This window comes from Anser brachyrhynchus (genome assembly GCF_964034855.1).
Source record: "Anser brachyrhynchus genome assembly, chromosome: 17".
Classification (NCBI taxonomy): Eukaryota; Metazoa; Chordata; class Aves; order Anseriformes; family Anatidae; genus Anser; species Anser brachyrhynchus.
This window is the reverse complement of record NC_137710.1, coordinates 11,766,268-11,793,920: the sequence shown is the minus strand read 5'-3', so window position 1 is coordinate 11,793,920 and position 27,653 is coordinate 11,766,268. Positions and strand designations below refer to the sequence as shown.

General features: G+C 40.6%; 1 protein-coding gene across 3 annotated transcripts; it reads left to right on the top strand.

Annotated features, from left to right (window-relative positions):
- The first annotated feature begins 91 nt into the window (after positions 1-91).
- TMEM233 (transmembrane protein 233) lies at positions 92-27,653 on the top strand. 3 transcript variants are annotated; one of them, XM_080559177.1, is made up of 7 exons: positions 92-3,890; positions 10,357-10,422; positions 10,493-10,574; positions 11,091-11,268; positions 11,498-11,667; positions 19,483-19,617; positions 25,789-27,653. In XM_080559177.1, exons 3-7 carry the CDS (start codon positions 10,569-10,571, stop codon positions 25,798-25,800), a joined length of 501 nt encoding a protein of 166 aa, XP_080415303.1. In that variant the 5' UTR covers positions 92-3,890; positions 10,357-10,422; positions 10,493-10,568; the 3' UTR covers positions 25,801-27,653. The 3 variants fall into 3 exon arrangements, with proteins under 3 accessions (XP_080415303.1, XP_080415302.1, XP_080415304.1); XM_080559178.1 differs by lacking the exon at positions 92-3,890 and adding an exon at positions 6,566-6,582; XM_080559176.1 differs by lacking the exon at positions 10,493-10,574.

Genomic DNA, 27,653 nt, shown 5'->3' with positions numbered 1-27,653 from the left:
TTGTGGTGGGTCACAGTTGCTGGGTAATAGAATCAATGACCTTCTAAGTTGATGATCTTAATGAGCTGCCTACCTGGCTGTCAAAGCTTCCCGAAGGCCCATTTGCCAGAAAGGCTGTTAATCCTTCAGCTGCAATAAGGAAAAACGCTGCCAACTCAGGAGTCAGGTGAGTATAGTGACCACTGATGTGTAACATGTTATTGATTAACAACCTTATTTTGTTCCCTTCTTCAGTCTCATAACAAGAGGTGAATGTTTTTCAAGGAAAAGAACCAAAACCACAATTTTCTTTTACTTACAGCCATCGTAAAAAGTGAGCCTTAAAAGTTTTGTTGTGCTTCCACTTTTCTTACTCTGTATGTGGTGGTGGTAGCCTAGCATTTTTACTGGTAGCAAAGCCATATATTTTCCTGTCTCAGATTTTCTTTCCCTCCTTCTTAAAATCCAATGGCAAACCTATCTCCAAATGCTGTAGGACAGATCTAGTGCCCAGTAAAATCAGTGTCAATGCTTCTACCAGATAAGCGGGATCAGGTCTCAGTCTGACCTGTCAGACCTCAGTTCTGAATGTTCACTGTGTGTTTTTTCGTTTGTTTTTTTTTTAAACAAAAACAACTTCCTTGCATGCCTCCATGGGTTTTGAGAACCTCTACATCTACTGCCCTTTTGAGATCATTTCACAGTGATCTGAGTTTCATTGTCTGTGCTGTTGTGTCACCCTGTGGTGACAGCTGATACTACATGCAAACAGAAAGAAATCTTTATTTAGCAGCTTGGAAGATTCTGGTTGATCTGTGTTTACACAAGGTGAAACCTTCACTTTAGCCATTCCTCTCTATATGGAAGATGCCAATGAAAAGGCTATGAGTTTTCCTCACATATAAGAAATGGTAATGGACTTGTCCTCAGCTGGAGAACATCAGCAATGCTGCTGAAATCAGCAGCTTATAAAAGCTGAGCATGTGACTTAATGTGTCTGCCTGCGTGTAAGAGGAGATGATTGTGCCAAATGTAATTAGGTAATGTCTGAGAAGTAATTTGAGCTCCAAAAGCAGGAAGCCAATCCTGAATGTTAGGAGTCTCTAATGTAGTTTTTGTAACATTATAAAATAATCTTGTACATGATTTAGTTTGACAATGGCTCTTCTCTCTCCTGTTGTCACCAGGTAATGGAAGGGACTCCTCCTCTAGAAAGCAGATCATCTTTTCTCCTCCTCTAGCACCATCCTAATGAAACATTTTCTGCTGCTTTTATCTTGAGGTGGGAAAGAGCTTCTCTGTAGAAAAATAGCAGCTTCCCTTTTCCTGCTTCCTGACAAACTTAGTTTCCTCATTACTGACTAGACAAGATCCTCAATCCTACTCAAGTCTCTGTCTGCTTATTTAAAGGATTGAAATAATGCAAAGAGGTTACTTCTCTGAACATCTCACAGTCACTCCTTCGGTGCACTCTTGCAAGGTAGGTTCAAAGTAACCCATTTAACACACTGGAGATGGCACACCAGGAGTCCAAGCCAAAGGTCAACAGTACGTGTATTAGAGCTGCTGGATTAGTGCTGCCTGCTCACCCTTCCTCCAATTCTGTTCTGGTCCTTTACAGCTTCAGCAAATAGACTAGTCATTCACAAATGCCGTTAGTCCAAATGAACCATGCAAGCTTGGGTGGGCCGCTTACTTCATCCACTGGAGGGATGTTTGGGGGATTCAAGCAATGAACTCTCAGGCAGAGAATCTTGCTGTTTCCCACTGCCTGCTATGTTCTAAGTGTAATCCAAATCCCACCCTCCTCAGATTACACCTTTGTGAAACTGAAATAAGAACATTTTCTGGGTCTTACTAGTAGCAAGGCAGAAAGTTATTGTTGTTTGAGAATTGCTCGGCTATTAGGCTGGCAAGTGGAAAACACAACAATTAGAGTAATTCTTCTTTCGCAGCTCACCCTTTCCTTCTGCTTCACAGTGGTTTTGAAATTGTCATCTTTGCTCTTTTTGTAGGAAAGATTTCACCATGGTAGAAAAGAAGGCAGCCATTCTTTTACATCAGCGGCAATACTCCCACTGTGTTTTACCTAGGACATAAAAAGCAGCATCTTATAAATAGGGATTATAAAATAAACATCTCTTTCTCAGAGATAGGCTGTTTTACCATAAATAAATGTCACAGTCATTGTAGGGGTGTTCAGAAACCAGTGTATGTCTTTCTAATTGGAATTCCAGCTTTATGTATCACCATTCTGTTCTGCTGTCTTGTAAATTAATGTCTTCGTGCCTGTGTGTTAAAGAGATGTAACTATATTTGGCCTCAGACATTAATAACAGCAATTCTTTTTGCTAAGTTTTAATAAATATCACTGTTGCGGTATTACAGAAGATAAAAGCTCAGGCTAACAAACCCCAGGATATTTGGGCCCAGATTTATTTTGTAATAAGGTCAGTGGAAAGATTCTGATTGACCTTGTTTGGTGTTGATTACTGTAAAATGAGAATGGCTTGTTTTGACAAGGGCAAAGGCTGATCTTAAAACCAGCAGCTCAATCTTTTATTCAAGGCACTGAGAGTCTGTAGCCATACTTTTTGTTATGCAGCAAGCCTACACAAAATAAAAAAGACACTTCCCAGTAGAAAAACTGGCAGACCACCAAAAGAAAGGGATCAAAGTGAATAAAAAGATGTGACAGAAGGAATGCAGCTAGGAAGGATTCTCAGATACCCCAACCTTAATTTTCTGTCTCTGGTGAGATTTCTTCTCACATGCCTAAAAACAGCTTCCAAAGAAGGACCAGTGCTGAACTCATACCAAAGGCAAGAGGTCATTGATCTGGACAAATCCTTTAGCTGTTCAGTGGCACTGAGGTTTCTGTACAGACCCATTCTTGCTGAAGTCCCCATCCTACTTCTCTGTCTACAGACTTCCAAACATTCTGCGTGTGCTAAAAGGCTCAGAGACACCTTCATAATGCATTTTACTGGAAGCCTTTAAGAGTACTGTCAAAGGCTGGTTTATAGAAAATAAAATCAGAGCTATTTTGAAACATCAGAGCAGAAATACACAAATGTATGTGTAGGTAGGACTGTTCTCCATCCAGAGCCTGGAGTTTGGTGAGTGGAAGTAAAGCTTAATCTTTCCTGCTTTGTCTGGAACTGAATTGCACCTTTGAAGGTAATAGTCATCCCTGATACGGAGTCTGCTACTTTAGCCAGCCCATCAGGCCCATCACGTAGAGAACCTGGAAGAAAAGGTTTTGGAAGCAGACATTTTACCTTTCTGTTCTGCTACAACCAACAAGGGTTAGCATGGCTTGTTCTGTCTCACTCTTCATTTGTTCTGGGTAAGAAACACATTTCCTTCTGTTTTAAAATTTGCAGCTATGTATTTGGGGGTTGCTTTCCTTTACCAAAACCTTGGCTTCTTGGATTTATCTGACTACTGGCTGAAATAAATCAATGTCTAACCTCCTCAGTCCATAAACAGCTGATAGCAAGAAGCTGGAAGGATGTGCTGGGGCCTAAAGCACCCTGTGTGACTTGTTTCTTGTATTCTTCTTAATCATTTTTTTTTGTTCCATGTCAAAGATGGAACATAGATGGATTTTGATCTACCTGTTACTTGTGTTTTATGACAATATTGGAGAAGGGAAAAGTTGAGCCTGTTGGGTGAAGGTCCAGCATAGCAGTGTCACTGTAGCACGTTTCAAGGTGTATTTGTCTATTTACCAGGGTAACAGTAAGCAGGAAGGATGTTCATTCCAGAAGACCTTTCAACAGTGAGAAGAGGGGAATGCTCTTTCCCTGCTGTGCAGGGAAACAACAGCATTTCTTGCATTAATCCAGCCACTGAGTTCCATGTTTTGAGGAAGACACCACAGCTGGCAGTGACGCTTACTCTTCAAGGTAAGTGGTCTTTTCCATACTAAAGGACAGTTTTAGGGAATAAAAGTCAGATTCTAAATTATTCTGCAGTTGAGCAAAAGGGAAATAAAAGACATATTCCACTAGGAAAGAAAGAATATCACAAGAATCTGTGCACAAACCAGAGCAAGCTCAAAGGTAACTCTTTCTCATGAGAATATGAATTCCAAAGGAGCTGCATGCTATAGCTGCACAAATCTCCTGCAGGTTTTGGTCTGGTTACTGCAGCATCCGCACCCAATTACATTATTTTCAATGGTGTCAGTCCTGATTAACAACAGTTAACAATGTCAATTTTCAGGATTCCAATGTTCCATTGTTGAACTGGACTTCTGCAGTGCAGTTTGCAAGAATACGAATAAAATTCTGAAGGAGGGAAAGGCTGAGAGTTTTTTCTTTGTTGACGTTTCTTTCCTTTTTTCTGACAAAGGATTGTTCATTTTCTGTATGATCTATATAGTTTTTTATTAGGGTGGCTGTGCTTTAGTACATTGCATTGTAAATTGCACCTAACTATATATGACGGATTTAGTCATTGTACTATAAATTGTAGTGGATTTTTAAAAGAACCCATTGTAGTTGACAAATGTGGCATTTAATTTATTTCCAGTGCTAGATTACTGTAACAGTCATTGAAACATTGTCTTATGTAGATAATTTATTAGAATGTTTCCCAGAATGTTCTAACAAATATTTGCCTTTAACAGGCTATTTCCTACCTATGGTTCTTTAAACCATATTTACGAAGTAGGTCAGGTTGCAGCTAAGGGAAATACGTATGGTCTATAATGGAAACTCCACACAAAAAGTGTGGAGGAAAGGTTACAATGCCCAACTGTTCCCATTTGTTGTAGGAAAAGAGGAACAACCGTGACCCATATAATCTAAGAGGCTGAGATAAAACTGACAAAAAGCAATCTTTTGCTTTTGAAAAAAAGAAAGAAAAAAAAAAAGACTTGATTACTGCAGGCTTGCAGTGCATCCTGCTACAACCTTGCAAAAAGAATTCAGAACATGAGGAAGGACGGACTATTGTTCAGCTTTCTGAGAAGCCCTCTCCAAATCCTTCAAGAGGACTACCAGATTTTTTCAAGCATGAAGTGTAAAGAGAAAACACTAATTTTTAAACAAAACAGTCACTTAGCATGAGAAGCTGCAGGGGGATGAGCAATGGACAGTCAGACTCCTCCTTCACATGCTAGGAACATTAACTAGCCAGTCCTTCTCTACAGTTAAAGCCCCCTCTACAGTCAAAGGGGATGAGAAGCCCTTCTCAAGGGTACCCACACAAGTTAGTGTAAGTACTCTGGATTTCAGTCACTTCTGGAGGAGCAGTTATGTCTCTTAGCTATGGAGGGGACTAAGAGAAGTTACCTGAGTAGAGGCATACAGCTAAAGCTCGGTTTTCCAAGTACCCCTTCAAGGTGCATTCTGAAAGAGGCATCTTTTCTGAGATAGTATTGTACCAGGATTTTTGACAGCCATAGAGAATAGTGTGGCAATTCTGTCCCTAAATGGAGTATTTGCATATTTATCAATCTGATGTACTCCTGTCAACACAGTTGTTTTTATCAGTGCTGCAACTTGACTTTACATCACAGGACAAAAGTGAACACTGAGTTTATAAACTTGAACAGATTTTTTAAATAGTCATCCAATGTAATGTATAAATGAGGAAAAAGAATAATGTCCTGTTACCTGTACATCCAGGTTATTTCCTGGTGGGTTACATATCACATTGTCTTGCTTGCCATTTTTACCTGATAAATGATCTCTCAATGAGATTTGGGCTGTGTTCACCAGTGTGTTCTAGGACACTGCGATTTCATTGAAGTAAAGCTGCAGGGGTGTTGATCAGTCAGATCCAAATTAGATGACTGTTCTAATTACTCTATTTCTCCTTAATGAAAGGAGAGTACGTGTGTATATGTGTGAGAAAAGGAGAGATGGTCCTTTGGGATGCTACACAGCGGAAAAGTGCTAAATATATTAATAATTTATAGAACAATTAGTATTCAGCTTATTCCACAAGTTCAGATCTGAATCCAGATCCAGACTTTCCCTAATGGGTGCATTTAGCCTTTTGGTTCAACCCTACTCTATTTGTAGGTAATGTTACTGACCTAGTCCAGCCATAGAACAATATGCAGAGCCATGCCTGTGTCTTGCTCTTGTTTGTTCCTGTGTGAAGCTGGAGCTGATTCAGAGTAGTCTGTGAAAAGATTACAGACTCTCTCTGTGGTGAGTGAGAACCAATTTAATTCATTGTCTGCATCAAATGCCTTAATTAACAGAATGAGATGAAACAATAATAAATAATCTTAAAACACTTTCATAAAAAGCTTTCAGAGAATTTATGAAAATTATTCAAAACAGCAATTTTCTGTTATTTGCTGAGTAAGAATTAGACAGCAAATTACCATTGCCGTTTCTTTGATAACACAAATACCTCACAAATTTCAGAATTGCTCAAGTTCTGCTACAAACACTTATTAGCATGGTAATGGATTCAAAATGTGCTTTACAAGTGACTTATAAGCAAAATTCCTGGCTGGAATTTCTCTCCCCTAACTTTAATCATAATACACACAGACTCTCTTTGGGTGCTGCCTTCTCCATGGATTCTAAAAGAAGTCAGAGCTTTGATGCTCAGCTTTGAGATGTTTAAAGTGAGGTAAGATAAATCCTGCCATTTCAGTGCTGCAAGGGGACTGCTACAACAGACTGTCTTGTCAGTCACAAGGAGAAAAACTTCCAAGAATATGAACTCATTTCCAGGAAAATGGAACAGTGAGATAAAATAAGGACTCCTCACAGCACAACACAGGTCACCCACAGCACTGAGCAGATGCCCGTTGCTGTCTGAGCTGCATTAACAGATTCTTTGATGTTGATGTGTGATGAGATCAGGCAGGTCAGAAGCCAGGAAATGGAATAGAAGAAGGATAGATCATGACAAACATATAAAGACATCTTCACATGTGTTTAGGCGCTAGCAGGTTTGTACAGACAACTTATTTATTGGCTTCAAATTATGATAGTATTTCAGAAGTTTAACAATGAATGAAAAAAGTCTCAGACTGCAAAGGAAACTTTAGTTTTTATCTGGACATTTCCCTGATCACACATTAATTTACCATGAATAATTTACCAAAGCAACAGCCCATCAGGGATGTTTGATGTTTGCAAAGCCACAGCCTACTGTTACAATCCACAGTGAAAAGTAAGAGCATATTGTTGCAAGGGTAAAATAGCATAGTTATGTTTAAGCTAAGAAAAGCATTTCTCTCATGATACCTATTAGAACATCAGCAGAAGCTAGTCCCAGTGGTAGAATAATGCATCAGCCCCTCAGGCACTGCTGACTCAGTAACACCCACAAAAATACATTAGCAAAAAAAGTCCTGATCACGTTTTTAAGGAAGGGAACATGCACACTTCCAGCTAGTACACTTTATGCTATTTAATATGACACATATTAAACCTTGCCCACTTCAAAAGCAGAAAAGATGAGACATGCCCCCATTGTGACCTAACTGGTTATATACTAGAAGAAATAATGACAGTGATAGGAACAGACTTAGGGAAAGGTCTGAATTAATTCTTGAAGTGCAGGGTAATGCAAATATGTGCAAGTTGGCCAAAAATAAAGCAAGTTGGTTTTTGGCGTTCGATTCCTGAATGTTCTCATTTATTTATGACAAAGAGTTAAAGGGCAGATATACCTCTTGACTCAACACCTTTTGCCATGCACAGATGTTGACTCTTTCTGTTTCTCATGGAAAATAAGTAATTTTCAGACAACTTGTCTCTATCTTCTTTATAAGCCCACCCACTACTGTGGTAATGAGAAATCACCATCAAAATTATTCTTGTAACATCTTGACTACAGTATTCAGTTAAATAATACAGCAGTTCTCTGTCTAAGGAAAAGTATAACTGTGTGAATATTTAATATGTGTGAAAACCAATGAACTCAACCTATCTGATTCAACATCATAAATTAATAACACCCTTGCTAGGCTCCCACTGAATCAATGGGAATGTGAGGGCCCTCAAGCAAGCTTAGTTTCAGTCTCCTGGATAAAGGGTTATTAGTTTGTCATTATCGCGCATGCTACACTCTCTTAAAAACCTTCAGTTTCTCTTTTTTTTTCTAAGAGCAGTTGGAAAAGGGCAATGTGCTCATCTTTGCCATCGTGAGTGTAGATAGCATGATCTGAAATGAGGTGCTGGGCCCTCACCAGCTCTGCTGCCGTAGGGATTGAGTGTGCCGTGTAAGGTCAGTTTGATGTTACATCGCCATGCTGTTCCAGAAAGAACTACATTGCTAGAAATGCCTCCTTTAACTTACGCCGAGCTGGGGAAGCCCAGCTTATCTGACCAGCCTCTCAGGCCAGTACAACATCTCACCTGGTCCTTCTGGCCTGACTTCAGCTGTCAAGTGCACTTGAGAAGAGTTCATCGTGATTTGCAAAGTCTCTACTCCCTTAATGCTGTGGAGAACTAATGAGGAAGCTCCTTGTATCATGTTGTCTGGACATATACATGAGCCCCAAACAACCTCTGAGCATTAAATTCTTATTTTTGATCTTTCTCTGGACTTTGACTTGTGCGTGCAGACATTACAACTTCTTTTCAGAACAACTGTGAGCCATGAGCATGCTTTTGAGGAGAGCTCTACCAGTCAGCAATACAGCAAAGCATGGTGGAGAGATCATATTCTGTATTATGACAAATCCTGCTGTCAATATATAGCACCATCCAAAATCAGGGGAAGAAGACCTTTAACAAAAAATCTTGAAACTGCATGTCTGTAGCCCATCTGCTTTGCCCATCATGATAAGCAATTTATCCAACATGTTGCTTTACTCATATCACTGGGAATGTCTCTGCTCTGTGCAGAGTGATCAGACAGAAAATTATGTTTCTTTTTCAAGACTCAGCTTCAAGTGCAAGGCTGCAAGCAAGTATATTGGGTGCTCTGACTCATTCTCTTGGAGGGCTGTTTTTATGATTCCTTTCCACAGAGCTACACCTCAAAACTCTCAGTTAATGCTTTTAAAGAATTTTCACAGCTTTCTGCTGAGCTACCTCAGCACCTCTTCTCTCTGAGGTAAGAACCTTTCCCAGGTTCTTGGGAATATAACCACCCTCCATCACCGCACTATGTGAAACCAAGCTGTTGGCTGAATATCTCCTTTTTTTTCTTTATCTCAATAAGTGGCTACAAGTCAGTACCATTTAAAATTTAAGCCATCTAGTCCTAGCGTGATATATTTCTTGGATTTCAACCCATCTTCTACGTAAAACAAACCACTAAATTCAGCTACACTAACTGCTTTATGACAGAACCTTTGTCTCACAAACCTCTTAATGAGCTCTCATTATCACAAATTGCCCCTGAATATCTTATAACATCTTTCATAGCTACATGCATCTCACCACTTCCTGTCTCTTGCTTCCGTTCCAATCCATTAGCATGCCTTAGCAGCATCATTTGCACAATTAGACTTTGCTGTTCCTAGAAATGCACAAAGAATCCTGGCTTCTACTTTTAGGTCTGCATCTTTGAGAGACCTGGGAAGGGATTCACATAGTCCAGCTTAACAGAGCCCATATTGCTCCTGTAGTTCATGCTCCACAGTGGAAGATTGTTAACCTGCTGTGGCTGGTAATTCCACCATTCTCTGAATCACCTTCTCTGAGGTTCCCCATAAAGGCACTTAAACTAAATGTCTGACATTAGATAGTAAGAATATATATTCCATCTTCATACCCCAGTTGCAAGACTCCCTGGTCTCTGCACACAACTTTGCCTTCTCTTTAGAGTGGATTTGCACACAGCTTTTTGTTGTGCTTGTTTATGTTCAATGCTAATGGCTCAACTTGTCTCACGTAAATGAGATGTTTACATTCACATGCCTGATAGTAGATTCTTATCTACCTGTGAGCATTTCAACTAAAACCAGACAAACTTAAACTCATTATGCCATTGCAATGTTTCCCAGAAAATGTTTTCATGGATTAAAGGCTTGCGTGGCCCTGAAAGATGCTGGTCACTTGCAGAAGGTAAGTCCATGGTCTCCATCCCTTTTGAAATCAATTCTAAAAGTAATTGTGCAATGTGATGCAAACTGTATTTTCTGAGCTTGTCTCGTGTATGTTTAAAGTCCGCTGAGAACAGGGGAGAATCAAAGATTTTACAGCTACAAAGAGCCTGTGCTCTTTACACTAATGGGTAAATTGGCAAGCAGCTTTAACTTTGGTATTTCTTACTGTTTCCTAAAGATACAGAATCTTTTCTTTCAACATCTTGATAGATCAGTAAATTCTCATTCCATGTGATATTCCAGGGATGCAGCCTGAGAGGTGATTAATGTCTATGGAAGTAAAAATACTGCACTTACATAGGTCTTTACTATGTTGTCTGTGTTATATCTTGTAGGATGACATACATGAACAGGAAACACAGCGCGCATTCAAGTCAATTGCAAAACTCCCAATGGTAAAGGTAGGTCCTTCACAAAGCTCTAAGCATACTTTACTGTTTGCTGTAACTTGAATTAATGAAGTACTTCCAGGAGGAGCCAGACACAGTGCAAATGTTCAACTCCAACCTTCATCTGCCCAAAAGTCCCTCCGTTTGGCTGAATCTCCATGCAGGTATAAAGTTCTTTTTTTTTTTTTATGGTACATGGCATGATCAGAGCCCGTTCCTTTCTGGACGCTGGCTGTTTTCCTTTTCTTCATCAGCTTCAAAGCCATAATAGAAGCAGATCTTTATATGTTTGATTTGTGTTTGGTTTTGGTTGATTGATTTCCATGCTCCCCCTCAAGCTTTCCCCAGAGTGGATTTCACCTTACAGGTGTAATGTTTAGTAGGGATTGAACCACTTGGTAGAAATTGGCCAAAATACTCTGAGCTTGAGCCACCAAACTTTTTAAGTAGGCTATTTTCAGCCAAACTTTAATATTTTTGCTAAGTTTAGCAAGTCACTTGGGTTAGATAACAAATTCCCATCAATTCCCCATTCATTTGATCAAAGGACAATGCCTTTGCAGACTTTATGCCACTTGCTGATGGAGTTCACTGACACCAGAAACGAGAATCTGAGAAGATAGCGAAGTTCTCCCCGGGGATAACACAGAGTTAAAGTCTTTTAACTGTACTGGTTAAAGTTTCAGAAAAACGGGGGAGCAGCCAAGGGTCATGTGGCTCTGGGCCCTGCTGTGCCAGCAGCAGCAGCATGTCCTGGGGGACGTTTTGAAGAGTGGGACAGCGACAGCTCGGGACCCCTCGCCGTGCCTCTAGCCATCCGCAGCCGGACCACGGTGCCACTCTCGACGGCTTGGTTTTGTACGTATTCCCTCCTTGAATTTGCTGTGTTAAAACATTTGGCAGGAGAGGAGGTGTCTGCGGGCTGCCCCCCCGTACACACACCCCCCCCCCCCCGCAGGCGCCGCACCGCACCGGGCGGCTCCCTTGGCTCGGTGCCGCCGTGGGTGCCGCCTGCCCGGTGCGCGGCGCTGGGCTTTCCGAGCCGCCCGCCCGCCGCGCCGCAGCCTCATGTCCGCTCTCCCCGCAGGCACCGACATCAAGAGGGCTCTGGAGAACAGCCCCGAGACCAACATCGAGGATGAGCTCCCCGACGGACCGCCGCAGCCGCGGCCCAAGAACTACCTGCTCCTCAGCATCCTCGCTTGTTTCTGCCCCGCCTATCCCGTCAACATCGTAGCCTTTGTTTTTGCCGTCATGGTGAGTTGCAGACCGGCCCGAGAACGCGATTCCCCCCCCGGGTTGGGGTTCAGTGTATGTGGCAGGCGACCCCCAGCTGTCTGCTCCCGCATGGAGCCGGTCAGGCTTGGGCTCTCCCTGTCGGGAGCTGCAGGAGCAGAGTGGGGCTGGAGGAGCTATCTGGATAAAGAGCATCCAACTGCTTCTGTAAGCACTTGTCCCCAGTATGTGGATAAAGTTCGGTGAGGTAGAGAGCGTGAGAAAGGACTTAATCAGGGGGTCCATACAGCTATCCCAGCAGGTATCAGCTCAAAAAATTATCAGACATAAAACGCAGAGGGAAAGGCAGTTCAAGTCAAGTTTTCAATGTCAGGCTATGTGAGGGAGGGAAGTTTATCCGAGTTAACGAGATTTGTTGCATCAACTAACTTGCACGCTGAATTGGACATACAAAGTATGTGGAAAAGCAGCTGGGGAGCAGAAATTAGATTTGCAAAGGAGTGGATGTGTTTTCTGCTTCAACTAACCAAATTTGATAGTGTGTTTATTATTTTTTCAGTGAATAAGCCCTTTAGCATGATGGTGATTTTATTTGCAAGAAAAGTAGACAAACCAATGATGGTTTTAGGTTGTTGGCAAAAACCCTTATAAAACAGGTACCAAGTATGCTGAGAGAACAGGCTTATTCCTATGTAATTCATTCACATAGTCCTAAATAACGCAGTAGTCCTGTTAAAGTTAAAAGGACTGTTAGAACAGAATCTTTTTCTCTCGGTTAAAAGTTGCACAGTCAGGTCCAGACTTTTCTAATAGGATATATGATCAGTGTAATCAGTAATACTGCAATGTATTTCTGTTGTTTAGGAGCTGAAAAGGGTTTAAAACATGTTGTGTATTTTCATCCTTTTCTCTGACAGACAGGCTGAAAAGGTAAGCAAAAATATAGCTGTTTCTTTTTGCAATTAGCTATTACAATAATTATTTATATCCAAAATATACACAAACGTAATCTTTTAAAACGAGTAAGATTGATTAGTAATCACACCTTGATACTAGGATACATGCATAAAAAAAATTACTTGAAGCCATTCCCAAACCATCTTCACAACCATTTTTGTCCAGAAAAGAAAAGTATTAGCTGTCATTTTATATTTTTCAATTTGTTTGTTTTCTTTGTTACTAATTAAGCAATATGCTCTTTTCCTTGATTTGAAAAGATCAAATCTACTGGTTTTGGTACCCAGCAACCTTTCTTTCAGTGGACACTTAGGGCACTATATAAAGTAATGAGCTGACAATCTGGGGCTGTGGGCATCTGTTCACTATGACAGTACTTTCACCAAAGCACTGGCGTTTCACAGAAGTTAACTGTAAAGGACAGAACCTGGCCTCTAAAGATTTTTGCACCCCATATGGAGAAATGTCTACCCACGCCCTAGTTGAAGTTCGTGTAGGCTTCTGGAGTCAGGCTTAAGTAACTGTCTCCGTGGGATATATAGAAACCAGGGTGGGAAGAGCACTTCCTGAATGCTAAACAGTCTGTGCAGGTCACAGCTGCCCATTCCCTTAAAGGGAGGAAACCAAAACTAAACCAGTAACCTCCACTGTGTGTGATTGTCTTCTGTGTGTGATTGTCTTTCAACATTATTCATACCTAAAATCTCAACTTTTCCATGAAGATAATATGTCCAAACTTATTTTCCACAGCCCTATTCCCCTGCCTTTTGGAGCTGCGACTTGTAACTGCTCCATTCACCACTACTCCTGGTTCTCCATTTTAACTTGTGCTGCTTTCATCTCTATTTCTGCTGGGACCTCCCTCTCTCTCAGTGTATTTCCTAGAGTTGCTAAGGGTTAATGCTGAGGTACAAGCGTGGGTTTTCTTCTTTTCTTGTAGAAGATACCTTTGCAGTCTGCACAGGTTGCCTAAGACCTTGTGTTAGAAGAGATGCAGACCTACAAAAGCAGAATTCTCTATAATAATTTCCACTGCCTAGAATGAATCTGAAAGGAAAAGTCGTGTTGGCTTCCAGAGGGGCATGGTTCAGCACCCTGTTTGTCTGTATGTGTCATGTCCTCTTTAAGTGTTCTCAATTCAGACAATGAAAATAGCATTCACGCTAAAAGTAGAGTCTGGGCTCTAACACACCCCCAAATTAAATGACAGATTTGTCTTCAGTCTCTTCTGTTGCCCTGCTTACAGCTCTGGCACTGGTTTCATCGCTCCTTTCTCACCTGTGAGAACACAAATCTTACCATTCTAGATCTATCTCCTTGACTTTATTTTTGGAGTCAACTTCTCCCAGGTCCTCCCTATTGTGATAATAAACTTCTTGTTCCTTACCCATTTTGTGAAATCTATTCCTCATGACAGAATTAAGAGGATAGCCAATGAAATGGGTGGCTAATGGCCTCAGTGCGTTGATATTTTGGCATTTCAAGAGCTGCTCTCTCAAACTAGGTCCTGGTCACTTGTGGGTGTAAGGTTTGCTTAGCAAATGGAGATCTGTTTTCCTCAGCATCCTGCTTAGGGCTCCTGGCTGTAGGACTGCTGTTCTCTTCAGTGCTCTTCTGCCTTTCCAACCAGATGCTGTTAGTTCTCCTGCTTCCTGTTGCTTCCAACAGCTGTGTTGTATTGCTGTACTATCAGTAGGCTTACTCAACCCCAGAGGTGCCTAGCTCAGACTTTCCCTGTTCTTTCTCACATAGGTGAGACCACAGGCATCAAGACAGGAGGGTGAAGTGCAGGTGCCAGGTCAGGAGGCTCGTGTGACAGAAGAGACTTCTCCGACATGGGTCTGTGGCTAGGCAGGGTGCCACTGAGCTTTTTGATTCCTTATCTGCAGTGGTGTCTTTCCCCCTACCAAGAACTCAAACAATACTTAGTTGGCGGTGGAATGCCAGCTGTATCTGAGGATTGGTTCAGGTGAACTTGTATCTGACACATGGAATCAAAGCTAAGTGGTGGTTGTGGAACAGGATGCAAAAATGAATCATGTGGATATCTCTAATACCATCACTGAGGTCTCATAGTTGAATGAACCTTGTTGGCCTTTCTCAGTACTGCACCTCCAGTTACCTTTATTTCAAAGATTTGTGTGGCAGACTGGTCATCTAACTCCATGTGGCTTTTCTAAGTAGCTTATAGGTACATGGATGCGTAACACCATATGGAACATTATGTACTTAAGTCAGTAATATTAAACAAGACTTGACAGCTGTTCTTAAGCATGTTCACACAGCCCTCATCTCTGCAAACTGGTTATGCCTTTCCTCTGCAAGGATACTTTCAACCTGTCCCCAGAGTTGCAGAGGTACAACATCTGCATACGGCTATACAGCCTGAAAAACTAACTCTCCTTTCATTGTGTCCTGTTCAACACATGCCTGCTTCATTTCTCGAAAAGCAGAGATCAAGCCTGGTTCTGAGTTGTTCCCCAGGTCCCTCTTTCTGCTCCTTCCCCGTTTGTTGTTCACAGTGAGGAGTCATACTGAGCCAGCACATCTCGTTCTTCCTTTGGTCTGAGTTAGAGAGAGTATCTCATTTCCAGGCACAGCCAAATAAGGTTTGTTGAAGCCTGGCTCATCCAAAGCATAGCAAATGTTGATCAGAGCACCCCAGTCTGTTCTGCCCAGATTTGTAAAAGACGTGGAAGAAGATTTCTGTAGTAATTTAGTACTCTTTCTGCTTTTGCCATAAATGGTCTTCTGGGGGTGTGGAACAGAAAATGTATGTTAAAAGGGATTAATAGTCTGTAGCTAATTCAACGTGTTTCTGTTCATATGAGGTTAAGTTGGTTCATTGTTGAACTGAGAATATCTTTTGTAAATCGATGTGTGTGAACCTGGTGAAGTCATTAAGATTGCTCCAGTAAATAAGCAGCTGCAGAACTGTGGCTTTAATTTAGTTTTTGGCTTCACAGAGAATGAGGTAGCAGAAACTTGAGAAATCATATGGTATTAGACTGAAAATGGCTGAAATTCATTGTAGAAGTTAGACCAAATGTTGCACGCAGATGCTGTGTTCTGCATATATTGCATAGCCACTGGAAATAATGTAACATTTAAAGCTTTAACAGTTAATGTTGTCTACCATGTTGAAAACTGAAAGCTAGATCCATGGGCTCTTTGAAATACATGGAAACAAGTCAATTTCAAAGAGCTTTACATCAGACCCCAACCACTCCCCAAACCTCTTATTTTTTTCTTGAATGCTGTCTAAATTGCACCATTTCATTTAAGCCTCTTAATAAAAAAGCTTTTGTCTCCTTCCTGTCTCACCCAAACCCTCTTCTTTATCATTAATGCTATTTTCCTCCTCTTCATTGTGGATTTATATAAAAATGACAGTACTTATTAAAGTGCACAGGGTGAATTATTTATGTGGTACCTGCAGGAATTGCATGGACATTCTCCAGGCTTCCTCAATACATTAGCAAAATGCTCCCGAACTGCAAGTTTATTGCTCTCACATGTTGTTTACAACTCTGTCCCTGCTTTGAGACCTCATGGGGATCTGAGCTTAGAGTGTTTGCAGGACCACTGTCTAGATGTCATGGAAAGCTTGTCCGTTTGTGGGCAAGGGGAGCAAAGTAGGGGCTGGGGTGTCAGTGATGTTTTTGCAATATTTCTCCCTGTAGCCTCAGTCACATTCATATATAGCTATATATATATATACCTATAGCTGCTGGCAGAGACAGGAGAAGTCAGCCTGCTCAAGACGAAGCCAGGCCATTTTCCTTTTATTGACCGTCCTGAAAGTTTTTTTCTGGAGAAAAAAAAAATAAGAAAGGTTTTGTCCTGTAGACAGGCCTGTTGAGAACAGGGGTGTAACAGGTGAGAGGAACTGTGCCAGCCAGCTCTTGTAACAGGAGGCTGTACTGCTGGAGAATCAGGGGTGACTGTGCCTCAGTACAGCCACTGTTTTTCTGCCTGAATGATCAGGTGTAGCTAGGCTAATACTCTAAGGAAACAAGGCTTGGGCGGTCATCCTATTTGTTTGTGTCTGTCTCTCAACTCCATCTCTTCTCACTTTCCCCATTATATATCCTTTAAGTCCACTATCCAACCTCAACAAAATCTGACAGCAAAGCAGAGGTATTAGAGATATTCTTTAGAGAATTGTAACAGAGAAATGTTTAGGCATGTAGGCTGCCAGGAAGAGATGTATCAGTGCTCTCTTTAAGGGCAAAAACGCATCAGCAGGTCAGCCTTTCTTAGACACAAGAGAATATGTACCTGTACTTATCCTTGAGATGCAATTCTAGGAATATAGGCTTCAGTGCTCTGGGACTGCCTTGGCACGAGTGATCTTACTGCAGTGCTAACAGCAAGAATGCATCTAGCCCATTAACTTCTGTGTACACTAATTGACAGAACATACACAGATAATGTCCCTAATTATTTTTCCGCTTGGCAAAAAGGCTCTTCTTGGTATCCCATGAAGTCTAAGTATACTTTAGCAGTCAAAGTGCTTTTCTTTGAAAAGCAACAAAGCTATCTAGTGAGGTGTTTTCGTTTTTCCAAGCTTGCCATAGCCGTTCATGGTCATACATCTCTGGACATAGAATAGTATAGGAACGTGAATAGCATTAAAAGAAGATGAAATTCAGCATTAAGGCTAAACTGAAAAGAAGCACAGATTTCTGAAAGCATATAGCATAGTCGTCATGTAACTAAATGATGTTCCTCGTGTCATTTTGAGGAAAATCTCAGCAACTCTTGATACCTTACTGTGGTAGTGTTTATGACCTGAGTGAAAACCCATGGAAGCTAATAAATCAACCTGTCAAATCTTCCATTTGGATCAGACTGTGGGATTTCCTGTTTGTACAGTGGTAACCCAAGTCTCGTTAGGAACAACACTAGGGCTTCCTAAGTTTGAGATGGTTACATTTCCACGCAGTGGCAGAAGTATGCTAACTTGGTGTGCTTGATGTGGGAGAGGTGCATGACGCTGAAGCTGTCCTGTAGCCAACATGGTTAGGCTCCTACAGTGGATATCATCGGCAACATCACCTTTAAAATCCCATGTACTTTGGAGAGACTAATTTTCACGAGAAGGAAATCACTGAATGCCTTTGGTCCTTTGCCCTTGTTCTCATCAGACCTTTCAAATGAGCTTTACTCTGAAGGATCTCAGCCAAATTCTTAAAGAAATAAATGATGGCAAAGTATTAGAAGTAATTTCCTCTCTGCAGAGCAGCTCTACTTTCTTTTGGTTTAGTTCAACTGCTGTAAAATGATTTGTCTGAATAATCTCAGATTAGATTTAAAACCTCTCTAGCTATAAAGTATGTGTGACAGTGAAGGCACTTCTATCGCCATAGCAGGGCTAGAATTTGGCTTTTATTGGGGGGGAAAATGACCCATATAGGGGGCATATTGCTGCTCTAACTTTGTGTCGTTATCACCAGTGTTCATTCATTTTCTGCTCTCAAGTCTCAGATCTGGTGAATTAATTGTTGTCCTACCTTTGCTACAAAAAATGATTCATAAACAAAACACTTTAATAACAGAAGCTGGCAGTACCTCATGCAGTCATTTTCTAAAGAAAACTTGTATTACTTAGTCCAAAGAAGAGTTCATTTGATCAGGTCCCCATATCCCCCCACTTCCACCCCCCACCTTTTGGGGATACTTCCTGGAATAAGATGCTAAAGAACAGGTCATGACTAATCTGATTCCCTGAAGAAATATACTGAGATAGTTCAACAGTGCTGTCTGATAAAGAAATCTGGACTCAGTGTCATGGCTTATGAATTCAAACTCTCCTGATCTTTTAAAATAAATTCTTAGCAATAACACCCTTTTTAAAAACTCTTGGATAGCATCTTATTCTTGGGAAATGGTTACTACAAACTCTCTTAGATTCATATACTGGAATATTTCAGTGTCTGCTGGATCTTCTATTTTAAAAATATTTCCTGGTTAAAAAAAAAAAATCAGTTCAGAAAACCCTACAGTCTGTCTCACGAAAGACTAGAAGATCGGAGTGGTCTTATCACACCTTGCAATCTTTACATGTGATGAACTGAAAGCATCTGCCACATCATGGGTGGATAGAGATAAACTTAGGCTGTTGAGAAAATATCTGTATTTCTTATGCACACCTCTGAATGTACATGATAATAATTATCAGCACGTTCTAAAAATGCAAAGGGACAGAATTTCTAGCCTGTGAAGATGGCACTCAGATGTGTTGTTCAGATGATATAGTTTTCTTCATTTTGTTTTATCCATCACCTGCAAACTACCTATTGCTTTGAAATTAAAACATTGGAAAAACAGAAATTTAGTAAGCCTACTTGAACCAGTTTTACTGAGGCTTTCTGTTAAAAATGCAGCTTATTTATACTCATTTACATGCTTATGGTTCTGCAGAGGGTAAGAGTTTATTTCATTGCTGGTGAAGTGGCCAACTTCTGTTCAGCTGTATACACTTAACAGTTCACATATATTACAGAAATATTTTCAGAGATAAAAACCAGTGATTTATGTAAGTGGGTGGATTAGCGCTGATATGATAGCTCTTATGCTGGTGTGTGCAAGAGAACTAATCATATGAGTATAGCTTCACTACTGAAATAAAACACATCTAGGTACAATGAAATCTACTGAAAATGAGTGGAGCAGATAGCTGGACTCCCTGGTTACCTTGGACTGTTATCAGTGGAAATTTATTTTTACAAAGCAAATAATCATTTTCTGAAGTTCTTTCTACAGTGTCAACGTGCATAGAACTTATCATTAGTTCAAAGCAGTTACATTGGTTTGTGTGCAGATTTCTGTGTTGTTTTTTTTTTTAATCACAAACTCTCTGTTTCTCTTCTACAGGCTTTAAACAGTTATAATCAAGGAGATATAGAAGGGTCAAAAAGACTGGGTCGAAATGCACTCTGGGTTGCTGTTGCATCCATTATCATCGGCCTTGTCATCATTGGAATCTACTGTGTAGTTCATTTCACAACGGTAAGCAAAATACTATCAGTTCCAATGCAAACAGTTCTTCTCTGTGCAAGGGCTTCAGAGTAAGAAACTAAAGACTGTCAGAGTCTGACTCCGTTAAGGACGCGTACAGGATTTCCAAAAGATCAATTTTTGCTCTTTCTTATTTTGCAATTTAGAAAACGCTATTTTCTGTGGTTAAATACAGAAGATTGTGTTAGCAGCAGTGGAATTTCTGGAAATTCTTGCAGCTCCCATAGATTTTTTTAAATTTAGGCCAGTTGCTTTTTTTTTTCTTGCCCCTCAGTTTCTCCATCTGCAAGACCAAGTGCATAGAGATCCCTAGATTCCAAGCAATGGAGCCCAGAGGTGCTAATTTTCAGTCTCCTAATCTGTCCAACGTTTCTTTTTTTTAGCTTTGTAAGAAGAAGACAGTCAATTACTATTTTACCGTTTGATATTATGGTGGTCATAACTTTAGCAAAAGTGACCACAAATTTAATTTTTACTTGGCTTGCTGTGGGTGAAAGTTGTTCACTCTCAGTGCATTGTAACTAACCTTCATGCATATATCTGGAATGATAGTGGTGAAACTCAACAAATAAATCTCAGTGTTTATGCAGATGGATTGCAAGCTTATTAGCAAAACAGGACAAAAGTAATTAGGGCATCAATATCCTTTGTTAAGGTTGTGCAACGTACATTGCACATACTCTGTGCAACAATATGTCTTCTTAGTAATGAGCACTCTCCGATAAAATAGCTAATTTACATCAATTTATTGGTGGCTGTTTAGGTTGGCAAACCTTTTTTCCCTAACCCTTCCAATGCACATGTTCAAACTTATGTATAAACTATAAATAGAGATTGCCTCAGTCACCACTGAAATGCAGACGTATCTAGGGAGTGGAATGAAGTAGCTGGTTAAACATGTGCAACATTTTCAGACACAAACTTGAAGTATGAGCTGTAGGGAAGTTAGTGGTACTGGGGTCCATTTCTGTAGGATATTAGTGGGTGGTGCCACAGAGTCAGAAGCTTACTGTATCATTCAGTAGTTTCCCTTGCGTTTTGCAAGCAGGGATCTCTTTTCAGTACAGCTTGTGTTTGGTTTGTTCAGCCCTCACAAATTTAAAACCAAGTCACTTCAGGCTGGGAGTGCCAAGTTTTGCAACTGACGGCAGCAGTAAATTCCTCTGTTCACTTCTACTACCTTACTCATCATTTTTCAGACAAGGATAGCAGCCCAGACCTTTTTTTTTTTTTTTTTTTTTTTTTTTAAGTAGGAGGAGAGAAAGGCAGTATGAGCAGTGGTAGAAAACACTGACTTGAAGCATTCACATTAACTAGGGCACAAATACCTATATTTAATTGCTGTCAATATTTCACTTTCCCTACAGTGAGGCCCTGTGTGCTGAATGTGAATACTTCTTTGTGCCTACTGCCAGATATTAGAAGTAGTTGGCACTTTACACCTAGGTACAATTTGTAAGTATTTCTATCCTACCCTCAAGGAAGTAAGCAGCAGTAAATCACTATAATACATCTTCATTGCTATTCTTCTTAAGTTTTGTCTTTTCAGGATTTTTTTTAATTTTAAAGAAAAAAACCTGCATTAGATAGAAGCATTGTCAGGGACCTGGGAACCCTCAGCATACTGCTGGGGTATTACTTTCTGTATTCAGTGAATAGTTTCCATAGGGGTCTCATGGCCAAATGGTACCTTCAGTTTTGTAAGGGCTCGAGGGGCAGGTTTAGCGGATTCACCCTGCTCTATGGCCTTCCAGAGAGCTGCTCCTTCCTACCTGCTTGATGTTCCTCCATTACTTATTATAATTTCTTGTAAGACAGCAAGATTAGACATGCATGTTGCTGCAGTTCACTTGGACTATTCTGGCCAAATCTGTTGCTTATGAACTGCGGAACGAATAGGAAGGAACACGATACAGTTAAGTTGTGGTGCCCGTAACTCATTACTGCAGTAGCTTGTCATTGTCGGTGACACTCAGATCACATGCGAAGGAGAGTGAGCTGGAGTAGACTGACCTCAAAGCTCTCTGTCTGGGATCTGGTGGATGAGAACACGGACCTGTGTCTCATAACCATTCACATACAGGAACACCCAAAAGGCTGTTTTGTATCTGACTGAAATAAGATCAGAAGGGACTGGTGGACTCAGGAGGAGGAAGATCCTTTCACTTTTCAGAAAGGTCCTACCTTGTGAGCCCTGAGTGTCCTTGCATGCCTTGCTTGGTTTACTGACTTACACAGGAAGAACAGCAGGAGACACCTACGTCTGCATGGAAGAAACAGCACTGGCTTTTTGTTTTGAAGATCTACTCAGTGCTAAGCCAGCTCCAGGCTTGTACTGCTGCCTTGGAGAGCCTCATTTGTCTTTAACACTAGCATGTTATCTATGGCAAACTTATATTAAGGTATATATATACATATAGGGATATAGCCTGGAACAGGGCCCACCCAACACTTGGAAATCACCTACTTTCTGCAGTCTTAACCCTGAAAGTAGACAAGGGAAAGCCATCACTTGCATCGCTGCAGTTAGCAGCCCAGTGATAAAACTCACCTGTTTTGATCAATGTAAACTGGCATGTTCCTTGCTACGTGGAGGAATCACCAAGTGTTAAGCTGCAGCCTGTGCTGAATGGGGCTGTCACCCATTCCACACTAGGCCCAATTTCTTGTTATGCCATTCTTTAACTTTTAATGTCTCCTATCCACTTGTCCTGCACACTTGCCTTGCCAGTCCATTGCACTGAATTACACTTTTACTGCTTGCTCAGATGAACTTAAAACAGTATTTGTGTCACCACTGAGTCTAGCCGTGCGTATGTGCTCATAGGCATGTTGTCTGTCAAGAACTCATCTTCCATGAGGAGACATCACTGTGAACTGAAACAGTGCAGAGAGCTGTGTGCCGCAGCCTGCGTGTGACCTTAGTCTGCTGTAATATGCCTGGTTCGAGAGTAAATGGCAAGATACCTAATGGCAGGTGACACTGAGCTGTGTATCACAGTCTGAATTTTGCCTCTAGTCCTGATGTTTTTGACTCAAAAAAGATGTGGTAGACAAAAATAATGATGGAGAATGGCTGAAAGGTATGAAAAAACCTCTGTTGTGGAAAGATAAAATAAACACAGTCTCTTTGGCTTGGGAAATCTGGTAGTCGAAGACAGGTAGTTAAAGGCAGTGAAAGGAGGTAAACAAAGAGTGAATATTTGATGTCTCTTCTGAATGAGGTCAAGAGATATCAGAGGAAAGCAGCTTTAAACGAGATGGAGGTACTTTTCCACAATGCAGCTGTGGAACTTATTTCTGCCCTTTGCAATGGATACCAACTTTCATTTGAAAGAGTAACCAGAGAAGTTACAAAAGAAAGCTTACATGCAAAGATGCAGCTATTATTTCAGGCTCAGAGAGTTTCTAAGCTGCAGATTGCCAGAGTAGGAAGGCAATAAAGGGAGAAATGTCACCCTGGATTTAGTCTTCTCTTACACAGTCCCTGTAGGCATCTGTAACATGTCACTGTCAGAGACAGGATGCTGCAGAGGTGGCTGTTTGCTCCAACCCAGTACCATCCTTTTTATATTCTTTCATGAAGCCTGTTAGCAGCCTTTCCACTGACTTGAATGGATTTGGAGTAGGTCTTCCTGTTTCTTGCTAAGTATTTTGGTCAGTGAAGGCTGATAATTTCATCAGTGAGCATTCTCCAGTAATTGAAGATCTGTGTTTTCAGATCAGTCTCCAGATTTTTGGACCAGTCTCCAAATTATGTTCTGTTTTACTTTTTGATAACACAAGACGCTTGTTGTCTTTGGATTTTACTTGAGTCTCACTAGCAGGATACAGGAAAACATAATCCTGGGCTAGGACCTCCTTAGTTAAGGAAGCCTTAGGTATCCCAAACCCTGTTTGTAGCTGGATTGCAACATGGTATTATACTTCCTGCTTGTATTCTTGTATTTTTACTCCATTACCAGTCTTGCTGCTTAGTAGTCTGAAACAATACACAGCTTCTTATAGCACATGCTTTTAGGCTTTCTAGTGTCTGGGTGATGCTTGAGATCAGGGCAAAACTAGAGGTCGCATGAGTTTTGCTTCCCAGATGAGCAACAAAGCACATATCATCGGAAGCACGTGCCTTTTGTGCTGCTCTCCAGTGGTTCTCTGCAGTCTAGGCAAGTGGGAGTGAATCAGTTGAAAATGTGGAGATCTAGTAAGAGGTTTTGGAGTGCGGTAAATATACAAGCTTTTCTGCATAGCTCTGTCTGAGATAAGGGGCTGTTCTGGTATGAGGAAGGGTATCCAAAGCGCTGAAGGAAAGAAATGCAAGAAACTCCTGCCAATGGACCAGAGTCCAAGACTTTTTCATTCACATCAGGAGCCCTTTGTCTTTATCTTGAACTCCGGGGACACATGCAGGGTGGCGTTACCTTCTGGTAAGAGCCCGGGTGAGAAGGGTAGTCATGTTCCGTGACTTCAGAATTTCATGCAAACCATTATGATATTTTAATGTTTGTGTAGGGGAGTGTGAACTTCTGACCCCTTCTGTAATCTCACTTGAGCTAGAACTTCACCCCAAGGAAGGCACAGAAATACCACCTGTCAGCATGGCTTTGAAAAGCACAGAGGCAGTCAGGCTGTTCAGAAAACACTAGCTCATAATGCTTCATGATCAGAATGGCCTTAAATCAAGCATATTTGCATACGTAGCATTGGTAATTAATGGTAGAGGGAAACGGAGTAAGCATTTAGACTTTGCACCAGGGACAGATGTATACTTATATTCTTCCTACTAACTTTTAAATAGTTCTTAAAGAGAAAAAAACATGCAAAATTATTTTCAACATCTCTGCTTTCCCCTTTCTGAGGCTCTCAAACACCTTTCTACCATTTTACTGAGTGACTCTCTTTCACAGACAGAATAAATGGAGGGCCAGCAAGATCACAGGAATTATACAGCCAGCCTCCAGATCTTTACATTGCCCATTCTGCTTTCTGTACCTTTTCATAGCAAAGATTCAAGGAAGCCTACCTGTCTTTGGCTGCAAGGATTGACCTGCCAGTAACTGAGCACAAGATCTGAAGTCAGGGTATTCCTGTTGTCTTTTATCCCCATTAATTTTTGGTGTCCACCTAATTAGTGAGCTCACGCTGCTGCTTTTTCTATTTGTAAGGGCACTAACCAATTCTCTCCTTCATCACCTGCCTTTTTACTGGATTTGTAAAAACATAAGAGCTTAAAGTCCACTACCACTACTACTACAACTGAAGTCTGATACTACTGTCAAGCATGTCCAGTGAGCTCAAAAGCTGGGTAGTGGGCAGAGACACACTTGTAGAGGTACAGAGGCAATGTGATTGCTTTAGCCTCATTCCTTTAGCAAACCACATTTAAAAATCTGGTCAAGCTTTTCTTTATCTGTGTATGGAGATAATGTTCCCACAATAGATTCTGCCCATTGGAGTCCTCAGCAGTGTCCAAGACACAATCAGTAAATGAGTTAATGTTATCTACCCCATATATTTACTGGTTAGTGCCCAGTGTATTGGGTCCCCTTTTAAGGAGCTACTAAGAAGTAGCTGCTTGATGGAAAAGATATGTCAAGACTCCAGTAGAGAGCCCATAATCCAGAGACAAGTCAGTGAGATCAGTACAACCATGGCTAATGTCTGAAAGCTACCCACAACAAAAGAATTTGAGGGAACTTCTCAGATCTTCCCTCTCCTAACACAGACGCACAAGAGAAGAGGTATCCCAGTCTTTTTAAAAACTGTCATGTATTGCTGTTGTATTTACCAAGTTGTCTACTACTGAGAGTATTGTTCCTGCCTGACTGTTTTATGTACCGCTTTAAGGAAGCAGAGATGCTCTTGCCCTTATGAAAGTATGGCAAATAAGAGACCATTTCCTGGCAGTGAAAGATCTTAACTTGCATTGATTCAGGTAACCCAGTTTAAAAATTCAGTTCAAATTGACAGATGACTGGTGCCATTAGAAGCTTAGTGCTTTGATTCAAAACTGTATTGAACCACTAATCTAGAGGGCTGTTTGTTAAGAGAACAAGTGCCACTAAATAATGTATCCATCAGCTCTGTAGAATTAATAATTTAAACTCACAAGGCAAACTCTGTCTCTTCCTTCTTTAAAAATACATATTTTTTGTGTCCTTGCAGCATGCTATCTGAAGACCAGGACTGCACTTGGAGTATATCACCATGTAAATCTCAGGAGGGGAAAAGTAAGAAGAAGAGAAGGAACCCCTTCTTTCCAGACTGTTAGATTTGACCCTACAAGTCTGCAGAGGCATGTTGCTGGTGGATGAAATGATAGCCCAGTTAGTTAATCAGCATGGCGTGACCAGGTTTTCAAAATTATTTATTTATAATGAATCTCAGTATAAAGCAGCATTTTCTCTTTTACCCTAATATATAATGTGATTTGCCCTAACAACTCCTTTTTTTTTTTTTTTTCGTTTACATGGAATAATGTATGCTGGGTCCATGATGTTCCCTGGCTGAGCCTACCCAAAGCCGACTTATCCAGACTGTTTGTAGTGTGCAATGTAAGATCTGATACACAGCCCACTGAAGCCAGTAGAAATCATGTCACTTCCAGTGGGTTTTGGATCAGGCCATTAAGGATTTTTTTATTCCTGTAAAATAGTCTCAATATAGCATAATCGTAACAATGGGTTTGTGATTTTATCCTGCTATGTGGTTTTATAATGCTGTGGGTGTACTCTGACTCAGTGGCTGCTTTCTTCTGTCACCCTCAGCTTTTAGGTCTTTCCATTGGACTTTTCACCGTCTGGGACCGATTTCAATCACCTAATTATTAGAAGACTCTTTTGTTCCATAGCATCCATATTTTTATTAATGATTTCTTCTTGTTTTGTTGTCTTTCATTGTTGAACTCCCTTGACTTAGCTCCAGTCCTGCATTAGAGTTGCATTGATCATATTTTCCTCTTTAAACTTCGTGTAAGAAGTTTCTCTTTTTTTAATCTCACAAATGATCTTTTTAAATAGATGTTCTTCTTCATCTCTTTGTTATTGTTCCTCTAGCAAGTCACATACTTTCATCGTGTTCTGCTTTGTTCATGTCTTTTTTTGTTTAGTTCATCCTCTCATCTTGCAATGAATAGTCTATATATCAATGCAGTTAGACATGGACAGACTTTTCTACGCTTACTGACATTATGTAGACTCTTGCTGATCCTGAGTTATTTCTCAGTGAACAGCCTTAGATTACAGAATTGATGGCCTCTAAATTACGGCAGTTTCTAGACACTTTATGAAAATTTAGCATGGGACAACTGTTTTTTATTAGCTGAAAATTGTTTGTACATGTTTGTTTTGTAACACCAGTATTCCATTTTCAAAGGAGTAAACTCTGTGAGCATTAACACAGATGACTACATCCTCAGTGGTGGTTGTTCCATTTGCTTTAATTGTTACTACATCTTCAAGCAAGCTATGCCAACTTACACAACTCTCCTTGCAGTAATGTAGATCTGGATCGACTGGATCTGGAACCAGAAATGCATGGGAGTTTTACAGGTGCATGTGAGCAATGCATCATGCCTGGCAGAAGTACACCTATTGCCAAAAAAAAAATAATAAAAAAAAAATCTCCCAGAAATCTGTACCTGTTAAAGTATATGCCTGGAAGTAGCATGTATTTTTGTGCCTTGGTATTATACTTTTAATGTGCTTTTTCACTTTTCTTTCTGCCAGATTCTGTTTTTCATTAAAGTCAGTGATACACAGCCTATCCTTAATTGCTCCAGTATAAAACTTCACTCACATCAGTGAAATCAGTTGATTTCTTCAGCATTTACACTGATCTAATTTGTCAATGTGAGAATCTTGCCACTGATTTTGAGGATCCCAAGAATTGGCTGTCCTGTGAACTTCTCTGTTTTTTGAATACTATTTCAACGGTCTGATATGTCTTGTGGGACTTCTAGTAGCTTGCCTTATTATCAAATATGATAGAACTGTCATTGAGAAGTGGAATAAAATTACTTTTAATTCACA

Bases quoted from the DNA above. Each gene is read 5' to 3' on its own strand.
- TMEM233 (XM_080559176.1), top strand. The intron at 11,269-11,497 runs GTACGTATTCCC...CTCTCCCCGCAG, and splicing joins ACTCTCGACGGCTTGGTTTT to GCACCGACATCAAGAGGGCT. The intron at 11,668-19,482 runs GTGAGTTGCAGA...TCTCTTCTACAG, and splicing joins CCTTTGTTTTTGCCGTCATG to GCTTTAAACAGTTATAATCA.